The 12,893-nt window shown below is 41.1% G+C and overlaps 1 protein-coding gene across 1 annotated transcript in view; it reads right to left on the bottom strand.

Moving 5' to 3' along the window:
• The window catches only part of LOC149409945 (lysine-specific demethylase 5A-like), an 88,829-nt gene that overhangs the window by 40,601 nt on the left and 35,335 nt on the right, over positions 1–12,893 (bottom strand). Inside the window, exons 20-24 of the mRNA XM_089649159.1 lie at positions 11,709–11,911; positions 10,308–10,580; positions 8,031–8,149; positions 7,275–7,543; positions 6,822–6,955 (exon numbers count right to left, since the gene is read on the bottom strand). Coding sequence (XP_089505285.1) covers positions 6,822–6,955; positions 7,275–7,543; positions 8,031–8,149; positions 10,308–10,580; positions 11,709–11,911 — 998 coding nt within the window. The remainder of the gene's footprint in view (positions 1–6,821; positions 6,956–7,274; positions 7,544–8,030; positions 8,150–10,307; positions 10,581–11,708; positions 11,912–12,893) is intronic.

Genomic DNA, 12,893 nt, shown 5'->3' on the forward strand with positions numbered 1-12,893 from the left:
GTTAATTGTTAAAATTTTAATAGTTCAATGCTGTACCTAACTACTTCCTGACTTTGTTTTTAAAACATCTCGCCTTTACTGAGTTTCATTTGATAGAGGCTTCGACCAAGTACCTTTATCTATATCGATGGACAGAGATTATGAAAACGACAAATTCTCAACGACAACCGAAATTTATGTTACTACATTTGATTTATTACTGCTTACGCGTGTGCTAAAATTATCATCTGGAACTTGGAACCTAATACTACATCCGTTACGGCCTCGCATTAGCCGTAGCCCAATCAGCTGGAACACGACAAGACACGAATGGATTTCGTTGAACTTCGCCAAAATGTAAACTGCACAACTCGCGACTCGGGTGCGATGGGTGACGGGATTGACTCCGTGTTCTCGTGTGGGTCCGAGTTCTTGTGCGGGTCCTTGTCCTGCTACGGGTCCGAGTTCTTTCGCGGGTTCTATCCGAGTCCGAGTGCCGAGTCCTTGGCCGGACCCGTGCGTCCCGGTAGTCGCCCAGTACCCAGTCCGCACCCAAGAACTCGGACCCGGGACCCACTCCAAGAACTCGAGTTCTTTTAAAAGGAAGCAGTCCTCGGATGCCTCCGGAAAAATGCAGAACTCACCCACCTCTAGTATGCATTGCAATTACAAATAAACTGAATTTTAATATCACAGTTGTTTGTATTGATATGAAAAATGTACCTCCGTATTGAATATAAAAACATTAAGATTTTAACAAATGCATGTTAATTTTTTAATTTGATTCGGTAATATTATTCACCATTCATAAAAATACAATAGCTTTTGATTGCTGTAATCATTTGAAAGTGTAAAAATACAACACTCGTTTTGACGTTTAACCTTTGTTTATTTTGACAACTAATCTTGTTCATAGATCAACAAGAGAATCATAGACAATCGATATTATATTTTAAGAAAAATAATTAATTAAATTACTCAAACATTCGAAAACTTCTAACTTCATCAGTAATAAGTTGTCTATGATCAAACAATGAAAAGTTCTTTGCAATACAATGACATTTCAAAATGCAAACAACATAATTATTGTAGGTTATGTATGATAATACATGAACATAACATTGAATAACCAATATGAAAGGTTATAATGTTAGAAATTAGATATTCTCGAGCAAGAAAAACAATAGTAGACAATAGAATATGTAAATGTAAGTATATAAATGTAAAGTACACACACATTGATTCAACTCTAATATTATCAACTAGTATTAATGAAAACCCAACCTGACATGACAGAAAAAAGGATACTGCACCGAAAATGAAATATTTTAAACGTTGAGCGCCAAATGTAATGTAAGGAAAATGTTGGGTCGCCAAATGTAACGTATGCAATATTATGTAAGTACATTCCAATGTTTAAAAGGAAACGGTAGAGCTGAGATCTCATCTCAAGATTGTGGGAATAATTTCCTGTCAAGTAAGTTAGGTGATCATAAATAAAAAGAGTGAGTTCTTAATGGAAAATATATTGAAACAAAAGTAATAACTAAGGAGTACAGATGATAAACATGTAACCATAGAAATAAATATAGGCACATACCCGATGGACTCTTGAATTAAACTAAACTAACTTAACGTGGAACGAAAGAACGACAACGAATGGCGAACGAAACTTGCTCTCGGCAGCGGAGAACGGACCCGGGACGAAGGCCAGGACATCCTTCTCTTGGTGGCAGCAGGAGGACAGCAACTCCCTCAATTAACGCCTGCAGGGGCATCAGGCCTGCAGCACGTGGTAATCGACCAGACTCTTCAACGGAGCCAAGACAGCAATCCGTTTTCTTAGTGGAAGCAGGAGGACGCTTCTCCTTCAATGGACGCCTGCAGGGGCATCAGGCCTGCAGCACGTGGTAATCGACCAGACTCTTCAACGGAGCCAAGACAGCAATCCGTTTTCTCAGTGGCAGCGGGACACTCCGCCAAGAACAACCAGCCACAGCCAGGACCAAACCAATCTCGGTTTCAAGTCCGAAACACGAGCACTCCAACATGACCATCGGCCAACACTCAATAAAAGCGGGATTCCATATTCCCCACTAAAATAATAACAAACACGAACTGTACGTGAATGGATAAACACCCCGCGCCGTTCTTAAAAAGAAATAATAACTCCTATTCACATGATTAACTCAGATTTAAGCCCCTTTCAAGGAGAGTGACTCGATCCACCGGTCAGCAGGCTTGGCTGACCGGGGAGGAAGTGACCATAAACAAAACTCTACTTCCTTCCTTCAAAATATTGCCAAAGTTCGAAAAAAATACCCATAGACAAAATAAACCCAATTAAGCAATTAAGCAAGAACTTCTCTTGTCACAAATATTTATGTGACAACTGATTAAAACTCCTAGAAGGTATCAACACAATGCAAATGTGGCGGAGTACATAGTCCCATTAACGTACGAAGAAGCGACGAATAGCACTGAAGCTGCGCAGTGGGCGGGTGCTATTAAAAACGAATTTAAAGCTCATGAAGAAAATCGTACGTGGGAACTCGTGAAGAAAACGCCGGAGATGAGACTAATTGACTCGAAATGGGTGTTTCGGGTAAAGACGGATGTCGACGGGAAGTCACATCGTTTCAAGGCTCGATTGTGCGCAAGGGGCTTCCTGCAAAGAGAGGGGATTGACTTCAAGGAAACGTTTTCCCCAGTGGTGAGATATGACTCGCTGAGAATTTTGCTGGCAACGATAGCCGCGGAAAATCTTGAAGTAATGCAATTTGACGTTCAAACTGCATTCCTGTATGGCAAACTAGAAGAAACAATTTTCATGAAAGTTCCGGAAGGACTGAAGCTGAAAGAAGACAAAAGGAACGTCGCATGCAAGCTCGAGAGGGCTCTCTACGGGCTCAAACAAGCCCCAAGATGTTGGAATCAACGATTCAACAAGTTTTTGAACGAATTCAACTTCGTAGAATGCGAAGCAGACAAATGTGTATTTACTGGAAGGATTAAAAACAACAAAGTATATCTGGCGCTATTCGTCGATGATGGGCTAGTAGCCTCGAACAATATAGAGACCCTTAAGGAAATTATTCAACGACTAAGCGAAACATTTAAAATAACAGTCGAGGAGAGGTAAACTGATGATTCATCAGAGCGCGTACACGCAGAAAATAATTGAAAAATTCGGAATGGCGGATGCGAAAACAGTGTGCGTGCCAGCGGATCCGCACGCAGCACTGATTCCAGTTGTGGAAAACAATAAAACTAAAAATGTACCGTATCGCGAAGCAGTAGGGTCTCTGGTTTTCCTAGCGGCTGTATCGAGGCCAGACATCGCGTTCGCAGTAAATGCAGTAAGCAAGTATTTGAACGAGCACAATTCATCGCATTGGCAAGCAGTAAAGAGAATATTTGCATATCTAAAAGGCACAACTGATTACGGTATTGAATATCAAAGCGGCGGTAGTGAACCAAAATTGATAGGTTTCTCGGATGCTGACTACGCCGGGGATGTAGAAACGCGAAGGTCGACAACAGGATACGTTTTCTGTCTCGCGAACGGGGCCGTAACGTGGTCGTCACAGCGTCAAAGACTGGTGACGCTAAGTACAACGGAAGCCGAGTACGTAGCTGCATCGGCAGCAGCTCGGGAAGTAGTCTGGATCAGAAAGCTGTTATCGGACATCGGATGTCCATGTAATGAAGAAACAACGCTTTACGTTGACAACCAAAGTGCAATTCAATTAGTCAGAAATCCAGTATTTCACAAAAGAACGAAGCATATAGACATACACTTCCATTTTATCCGCGAGAAAGTGAATGATAAAGAAATTGTAGTTAAATATGTTCCATCTGCAAATCAGAGAGCAGATATATTTACGAAGGCGCTGCCGCGAGACCGTTTCCAGGATCTATGCTATAAGCTAAATATGGTAACGAGAAATGAGAAACACTCGAACGGCGGTAGTATTAAGGCGAACTGAGTTCTGCATGTTTCTGTAGGCGAATGTGTGGATGCACGGTTAGGTAGAAACTGTGCAGGTGTGTGGGTCGAGCACGATTCGGTAATCCTCGGCAATGCTCGTGCATTGATGTGAGTCATTCTGAATCGAATCGCGCGCTCGCGAACAGCATTTAATTAAGCTCATGTAAAGACTAAATAAAGTAACACTTTTCATTTAAAATGGATATTATTATTCAATTCAATCCATTCTCTTAATCCTGCTCAAACAATGCAGGAGAATGTCAAATAATAATGGTAAATCTGTATATATTCATGATTCAATCACAAATTGACGTAACTAGCAGTTCTTCAATTTGTCTTCTACATCACTCGACTGGCAGAAGTAGTGTTGCCATTGCAACCAGAAACCTTTCCTCGTCTTATATTTCTGCTAGGCTGCTAATTGCGCCCTGTTGCTGGCCACGTATAAATAAATAAGCGTTACATTTGATCAATTTTCAACTTTGACAATAAATAACTTTTTTATAAAAACATTTACGTCTAAAATTTTTATGTTATATTTATTTATTATTTTATATATATTTACTTAAAATTGTTCCTACGTATTGTGGAGTAAAAAAAACAACAACAACAAAACATGTCGAACAAAGTCACCTTTCAAGACGCCAATACCAAACATTTTGTAAAAAAAAAAAAAAAAACGCGAGTTTTAATATTCAAGTAACACGGTGTCCAGAAATTCGCCCAGTACAAGCTGGGAACTTATAATTGGGAATCAAATCACATAGAAAACCCAAAAAAAAATTATTTTAGAAAGTATTCTTAAATTTTTTTTTTTTGTTTAACTTTTCCCATTTTTTTCACGATGACCGGATAAATCATCAAAATGAAATTTCATCACATCTTTAAAAAGTTATATAAAGTCATGGAAAGTGATGAAACAAAAACTTTATTAACCTGTTAACCGGGCGGGACGTATAAATACGTCAAACGTAAACAGTATCGGGTACAGGTAGGACATATGAATACGTCCTTGAAATATATTTTGCGCCCTGGAACGGGCGGGACGTATATTTCCGAGCATATCACACGGAAATTGAATTTTTAATTTTTACATATTTTAATTTTTGAAACTCAATGTTTCTCTTTTATCTGTGTGCTTTTGTTTATTGTTCTGTAATTAAAACCGTTTTTATATTTTTTGTAATCTTTATAATTGTTCGTAAAATTTCTAGTTTTTTAATTCGATGTTTTCATTTTTATAATGCATAAATGAAAAAAAATAATAATATGAAATTACGTCCTCCAGACGTGACGTACTGATACGTCCTAGTGAAGGAGTTCGCGCCCGTTAAATGCTGCGTAATTCAAAACAGAATTACCCGGTTAACAGGGTTAAGTAGGTTAGGTTAGGTTAGGTTTAAATTTTTTTTTTTCATCGTTCTAATAAATTTATATCACTTCTTGAAACCTGTTGAATTGTCGATGTGTTGAGTTATCATGGAACCTTTTTCCACATCTGGGTTTAAGAACTTTTGTAGCCTCGTTTTTGAGTTCTACAAGTAGAACAACAGTTCGGTTGTAGAAAGATTTTCGTGTTTCCTCCCTCCCCTCCTACAATATGGGTCTCTTCAAGACTCGTGTTCACAACCTTATCTTCTCAAAAAGTTCCTCCGCACAGCATCCCCAAAGATCTATAACTACCCCCTACCGACAGATTTTTAAAAAATTAGACATAAAAAATTCCAACTTCGGACTTGATTCTCTCAAAAATGTAAGCTCAAATCAATGTGACGTAGATCCACCAGTTTTCCGCTTGTACTACAGTTTCACATTTCAACTAATACGTTTGTACATATCACGTCTGATGTCCCGTCTGATGAGCATGGACCCTTGTCAATCACCAGGGCTATGATGGGGCTAAAGCAAGAAGGCATAATGTGTAAAAGCATTGAAGAACCTTGATCATGTTGTCACGTCTGAAGGTGTTTTGAGAGTCCGCCAGCGGTGAGCAGGTTGCGCCGGGTAGAGATTCGTCGGATGGAGTGCGCGAGGCCATCCTCAATTAAACAGCATCCATTGAACGTTTAACGGAACAATGATGATTCATCTTTGTGTCACCTCGACAGCATGCTTGGTAATCCAGTGTAGTCTTCAAGGAATTACGCTTCACAAATAAAACCATTTTTTAATCCAAATAACCGATTGTATATTTTCATCTCTTCAAGCCACAACACTCGAACAAGCACAGGCCGATCTCACACAGGAGTCGAAACGTTGGTTATGTGTTTTGTAAATTTAAACGGAAAGTCTCCGAAGGATAAGTTCAAGGTATCCGCGCGATCTTTTTCTAAAAATTTCAATCTCCATTTTTTCTCGCCTAACGCCACGCGCACCGCGGAATCGTCGTCCCTCGTATTGTTCCCGTATTGTCCCGATCTAAATCTACCCGCGTTATTCTTGCTCGCCCGTCCAACCGAACGCAGGGCAGCCACCCGAAAAAACTCTCAACAAAACAATAATCGGGCACTACCCTGGCAATCCAAACTTACACAATTCTTTGACGTTACAATACATAACTAGAACTTTGCCACAGCATCAATGTGTCCACATTATTTAGTAATTTCCGAGTAATAGCGAGAATTATTGCAGATATCTGTGATAATCAAAGTTACCCCATAGTACGGTACGAAGAACGCTAGAAGACCAAATTCCACATAAAATGCTGACGGTAGTTATAGACGGAAGACGTCCATTGGGCCACACCAGAGAAAGCTGGGGAAGGCATATCCAGAGGCTTGACCTGCTGTGGATGAAGGTCCCTGAAGTAGCGCAGAATGATGATGAGATGAATATTGTTTGTAGTACTAACCTGGTGGGAACGTCTCCGTCATCCAATCCGCCGGAGGTATTGAGTTGGTGGACGCGGTGCTGCAGTTCAGGGTTCCTGGAAGCTTTGCGGATCTCTGAAGATATTATCTTCTCCGTCTTCTCGCGAGCTGCCGTCTGCAAGCATTCAACAAGTTCAATAAGAATTAATTATTGTTTTAGATTGCATCCACAAGCAAGCCGCGTGGGGGCCAGATGATTTTTCCATCTTAAACAACAAGAAGGGGGAACTCAGACACGCAGTAAGCGAGTGGCAAGATGATTTTTTTCCCTCTCAACCAATGGAAGGGCGGAATGCAGACACAGTGGACACGGAAGTCAGATGATTTTTCCCTCTCCATCAATGAGGCATAGGGGGAAGCCAGACACACACAGTGGGCGACTACTGGCTAGAAGCTTATAATATAAAGGTAGGAGGATGATTGACGTCAATTACCTGCGAGGCCAGAGTGTCGGTGTGTTGCATGGCAGCCATGGCGCGCGCCGCTTCCTTAGTGGCGAGCAATGCCCGGGCTCCGTCTTGCCACGCCATGGCCCGCTCCGTCAGGCACTGCAGCGCCTCGCCCTCGGCCAGTCGCACGGGCAGTCGCTGCAGGGCCACCAGCAGCCCTAGGATGAGCTCCAGGCGGGGGCGACGGGTGCGCAAGCAGCCGCCACACAGTAGGCGCGCCACCGGGGGCTCGGCCTCCGTGGAAAGGCAGCCCGCTGGAATGCAACAGATGGCAATTAAACTCCTGTCACAATGTCTCTTAGATATCCCAACCATGTTCTTAACTGTGGCATGTATACCTAGTCCTTAACACCACTTTTATGCAAGTCTTAAATATTTAGTTTTATAATTAGCGTTTAAATTCAGTCTGTCTTTAGAGATGGCCTAGAATGCTCGACCCGTGCTTCCCGGATGATATATCAAATCTGTTCACAATTCGGAATACTGTTGTGAAATGTTCTGTCTTGAAAAATAAGGAAAATTCACATTATTAACCCGGAAATCGCGAATTTCGTTTGAAAATGTCCAAAATTATGAATTTCGCCTAAAAATTTGTGTTACCCACAAATGCGAAAATTTCAGATCTCTATTCATTAAGCTCGGCTGACTCAAGTGTTTGTTCCGTAGAACTCTAAAACAAATCAATCATTGAGAGCCAGTCCGGTTCCTATTGATTAATGAGTGTAGGTGAGGTAAACTTACAGTGAAACCATTCTTTGCAGAGTTCGCACTGGATCATGGGTCCGTACTGCCTCTTCTGGCAATAGCAGTACGTCACTCCGGGCTGCGCCACTCTGATGTCTTTGCGAAGGTTGCGCGCCCTGCAACAATAAAACACACATTGTAGCTGGTCTTCGTCATAATATAAAATTATTATTTGATTTATTTATTAAAGAGGAAACTGTAGTTTGATGGATAGTTCTAGTGAGCACTCCCATTTCACCTAATTCCTTTTAGTTTGTATCCAGGTCTCGTGAAGTCCCTCCTTGTTTGGGTTCCCTGGAGGTCTTGTAACAATTTTGATTGCTACCCCAGGAATCTGATGTTGACTCGATCAGTAAGTAGGAACTGATGTTGACTTGCAATTGACCGCCTAGCCCTCTCGGGTGTATAGCCGCTCGTTTTGGAGAAGGGAACAGCGCTACTTGCGGAGAATGAGCGAGGAGTGCTCAGCGGGAAGCCGAAAGAACCGATCTACTTGAAGATTGATGGGTGAAATTCTAGACGGCATGTGGACGAGTTAGCTAGCATGATGTTACTGGACATCGTATTCTAAGTTTGTATTACATTTTGTGAGATCAATCCTTGACTCACATGGCGCCCAACATTATGTAACAAGGTGAGTTCTTATGGTTTAATTAGTGTCACATGTAGGAAATAATGCTTTGCAATTATTCCAATCTGCAAGAGCTTCCGAAGGGAACCTTGCACGCGCTCTGAGATTGTAATCAGTCCTAATTATAGAGTCTCGGATGTTTTATGTATTACATATTTAATTACTTAATACACGTAAATTTATACACTTACAAATAAATGTTATAATTTGACATCATCTATCTTATTTTGAATTCTACCCCACATATGAGGATAAAATATAGATGGATTGGTGCAAATGTTAGTCTTATGAGGGAAGAGTCCACCGAGGTGGTCGCAGCTCTCCTCTCCATTACCCACACTAGTTTTTTTTCCTTTTGAATGGTCCATTTTTGGTCCCACGAGTATCTAGGGAAATAAAAGGTCCACCGTAGCAGAGACCTGAGAGCCGGGTAAAGTCTTTTTTTTAATTTTTTAAATCTTTTTGTGGAGAGGAAGGAGTGAACATGGGTCTTGAAGAGTCCTAAGTTGTAGGAGTGAGGAAATACAGAGGCCGGCAGTTCGTTCCACAGCCGAGCTGTTGAACTTAAGAACGAATCGTAGAAGCGACCCGTTCTCATGTGACAAATGTCAACCGTGTACAAATGTTGAGCGCGCGTTTGGCGTGTATCCCGACTACGCACCGGTGCCGAAGGGATCAATGACGCTAGTTCCTCAGAGCATCTTCCATTGTAATACCGATAGAACAAGGACAGCATACCTACCTGACGCCTGTGCTCTAAAGATTGCAGTCCGTTTGTTAAGATTGGGGAATCTATCAAACGGACCGCCTGTTTTTGCACAGAGCCAAGGGTTTTTTTTCAGGTATAGTCTAAATACTAGGAGATGCGATCGGGTATCTCAGAGGCACCGTTCGTGACACTGTTCCCCATTATCATTCAGCATGAGCATGGTAGCTCTCACCTTAACTTGGGATGGCTATTACATGTAGTATTTCCACTCCCTGAGCGATGGGTTTGAAAACAGTTTTATGCTTAACCACTCAGAACATTAGAATGTCAAAAGACGTAAATATGATAATAGCGGTCAAGACATTAGAACGTCTTTTCACGTAAACGCGCGAGATTTTACAAAAATCGATTTATTTCCATCACTAGTATACGGATTGCCATGATTTAAAAAACAGAGTATCGATAATGAATAACGCTACGCGGGTGTATTCAAGAATATCTATGGAACGTAGAGGTGCATTATCTAAGCCGATTGGATCTGTCATCTTGTTCGTTCATAATTTATTGCGTTTCTAAATAATTTAATAAAAATATTTTAGTTTGGACGGTTAATATTTTGAGGTGACTAATAGTTTTTAATTATATTTTTTCAATATATAAAGTGTTATTTCTTTATGATACTCAGAAAAAAGTACATTTTTCACGGCTTTGAAATAATGGTAAGCGATTCTTACATATTTTTGACGTTTTCATAAAATGTATATTTAGAAACGCAAATATTTACGTATAATAACACAATGCGATAGTGGATTTCATAATCTTTCCAAAACATTTTTTAGAATGAGGCTACGTTTCCCAAAACGTGAGTTATGAAGCTTTTCATTTTGAGTAAGGCATAATACCTCATTAGATAGGATAATATATTAGGACTTACCTCAGCTCACGCATGTTGGCCATCTCCCTCTCCTCGGCCGTCTTGAAGGCGGACACGATCTGCGTGGGCGTGCGCTCCTCGCTGAAGGTGCGCATGAACTGCTCAGCCTCGGCGGTGGACGCCGTCTCCACCGCACCCACCTCCCCACCTTCGTTCTCCGCCTGCTGCTGCTGGGACTGCTTGCCCGAGGACTTGGCGGTCTGACGCTGGGGGGTGGCGGGAGGTGCAGGGGGTGCCGTGCGGCGTGCACCGGCTAGGATGTCCGTCCGGGGGCTGGACAAAGCAATAAACAAAATTAAATATTTCACAATTTCACTACAAATAACCTCTTTCACTGTCACCTTTCCCTAAAAAATTATTTAAAAAATTCTCTGATTCTATTGCAATGTGAAAATGTGCCTAAGGCCTCTTTCGAATGATTTTTTGCAAGTTTGCAAAAGGTCTTGAGCGATCGCTTACTATAATATGGGGTAAATGAGGAAATCTAGGTGGATTCATTGGATTTGATGGACATTATTATGTAGAGTGATAATGATTAAATAAAATGGCCGACTCGAAAACCCCACTCCCATCGGTCGAGTGCACAGACATAAGAATATATAGACTAGAAATTAAAGGTGAGGGGTAAAATCAACTGTTGAAGAACGAAGGGGGTAAAGCTGACTGTGATTTGTCAATAAATCAATCTGACAGTATATAGGCATCTCGCATTTTAATATCACCATTTAGTTCTTAAAAGTAAAATCTGCTTTTAAATGAATAGACATTTTTACATGGGAGCGCAAATTACTCGCCACGTTATGAACAAATTTGTGAAGTCCAAATTCGGCAAATAAAATTTCTTCTATTTTCAGAGTCGAATATTTTGTTTACGTATTTAGTTAAGACACTTTTATAAGTGTTCATAATTTACTTCCCAGTAACAACGATGCGCACACTTGAGAATCGCTACATTCGACCAGATGTATCTCGATGTGATAGTATATGTTTCTACAACTGATTCATATTATACGACGTGAATAAGCTTAAAATGATGCTTATATATGGAATGTAATACGACAATTGGGTTTATTCTCTTTTTCACATCTATTTTTACAAGTTCTCATATCACAAGCCACTATTTTGCCGTGTTATTTCATAAAATGCCTCGACCATAGCTCGACGCTAGTTCGAACAAGAATGATGACGTCACATTCTCAAGATTCACGGGAAGCCATACGCGAGCCCAGCCGGCTCCAATGGAACCGGTATGGGGAGTGGGGAATAATACGCTTTTAATCACTTAGGGCAGGTCTACTAATATTCATATGTCTATGGTCGAGTGGCTATTTAAATAAAATACAATTTCTGGAATTTACATTAGGTTGGGAAATATTCCCAAGTCTGTATGACTAGTCCTACCTGAGTGCCTCCATGAGGCTGTGCGGCCAGGCCTTCTTGAGGAAGGTCTTGGCGGTGCGCTCTTTCCACTGGCGCGCCGACTCCAGCGACTTGCTCATCAGCTCCTTCTCGTACAGATTCATGGAGATGGCGGCGCCCTTCTTAACCACGCCCTCCAGGGTGCTGAAGTACGGGTACGACTCCTTGGACTGCATCTCTTCCACCTACCCGCAACAATACAATACTATTATTTATTACACCTATAATAATAATAATAATAAATGATGATTTGTGATGCACCGTTTTTGTGCAAAATCACCTCAAGTTTACCATATCAATCATATACCTCAACCTATACTATATCCGATACTTCCTTGTTGTGTGCTCAAGTAGAAAACAACTTTTCACAGTCCGCTCGCAGTACCCGTCGTCAACAATCATTGCTGTGAATAGTTATGAACCTAATATTAAATGTAATGTCTGACCTAATGTTGTACTATGGTGAACCCCCACATATTTTAACCACCGGCAGCCACTGCATACAACCAAACAGCTGTGACTGTCATTTTGTATTGTGTCACTCTTTGCTGATTGTTTTGTTCCTAGCATTGATTTAAAGCACATATCATATTTAAAACGTCATCCGGCTGGTTGCAAGAGACTGGTATCACCAACGAGTTTACAAAATGTGAGATACGAGTGCTTGTGTACGAACCACTGCGTTGATATATGGCTGTAGTCTCCAAGATGCTTGAATTGTCGAGTGTCAGATCCTAATGCGTATCCCTATAAAAGAAAGGCCTCAGGGATTTTAAGACAAAGCTACCATTCAAGTCCCACATATCATAACATTGTCTTCATTCCAACAATATGAAGATTTGAACTGAATGCACTAGCACCATCATATTTGACTGATTTCTGCGTGAGGGACAATCTTACTCAGAGGCAACTCACACCCAGGTCGGTCAGGGCTGATGCATCAAACAAACTGAACAAACCGTTGAACTTTGAGGACAGCGTTTAAAGCATTGGATGGCCATTCCTGGATCTACCACTTGGTCTGAGGTCAGAAACTCGCTTCAAAAACTTTTAAAACTACAATAAATAAACCGTGCCCCAGCGCCATGTACGTTTTTCATAGAAAATGTATAAATGCACACAAAAAGTGCCTTCCATCATAATATGAATCTCTTCTAAATGGAAGCA

The sequence above is a fragment of the Hesperophylax consimilis genome, chromosome 29, assembly GCF_061612785.1.
Source record: "Hesperophylax consimilis isolate HC1 chromosome 29, BYU_Hcon_1.0, whole genome shotgun sequence".
Classification (NCBI taxonomy): Eukaryota; Metazoa; Arthropoda; class Insecta; order Trichoptera; family Limnephilidae; genus Hesperophylax; species Hesperophylax consimilis.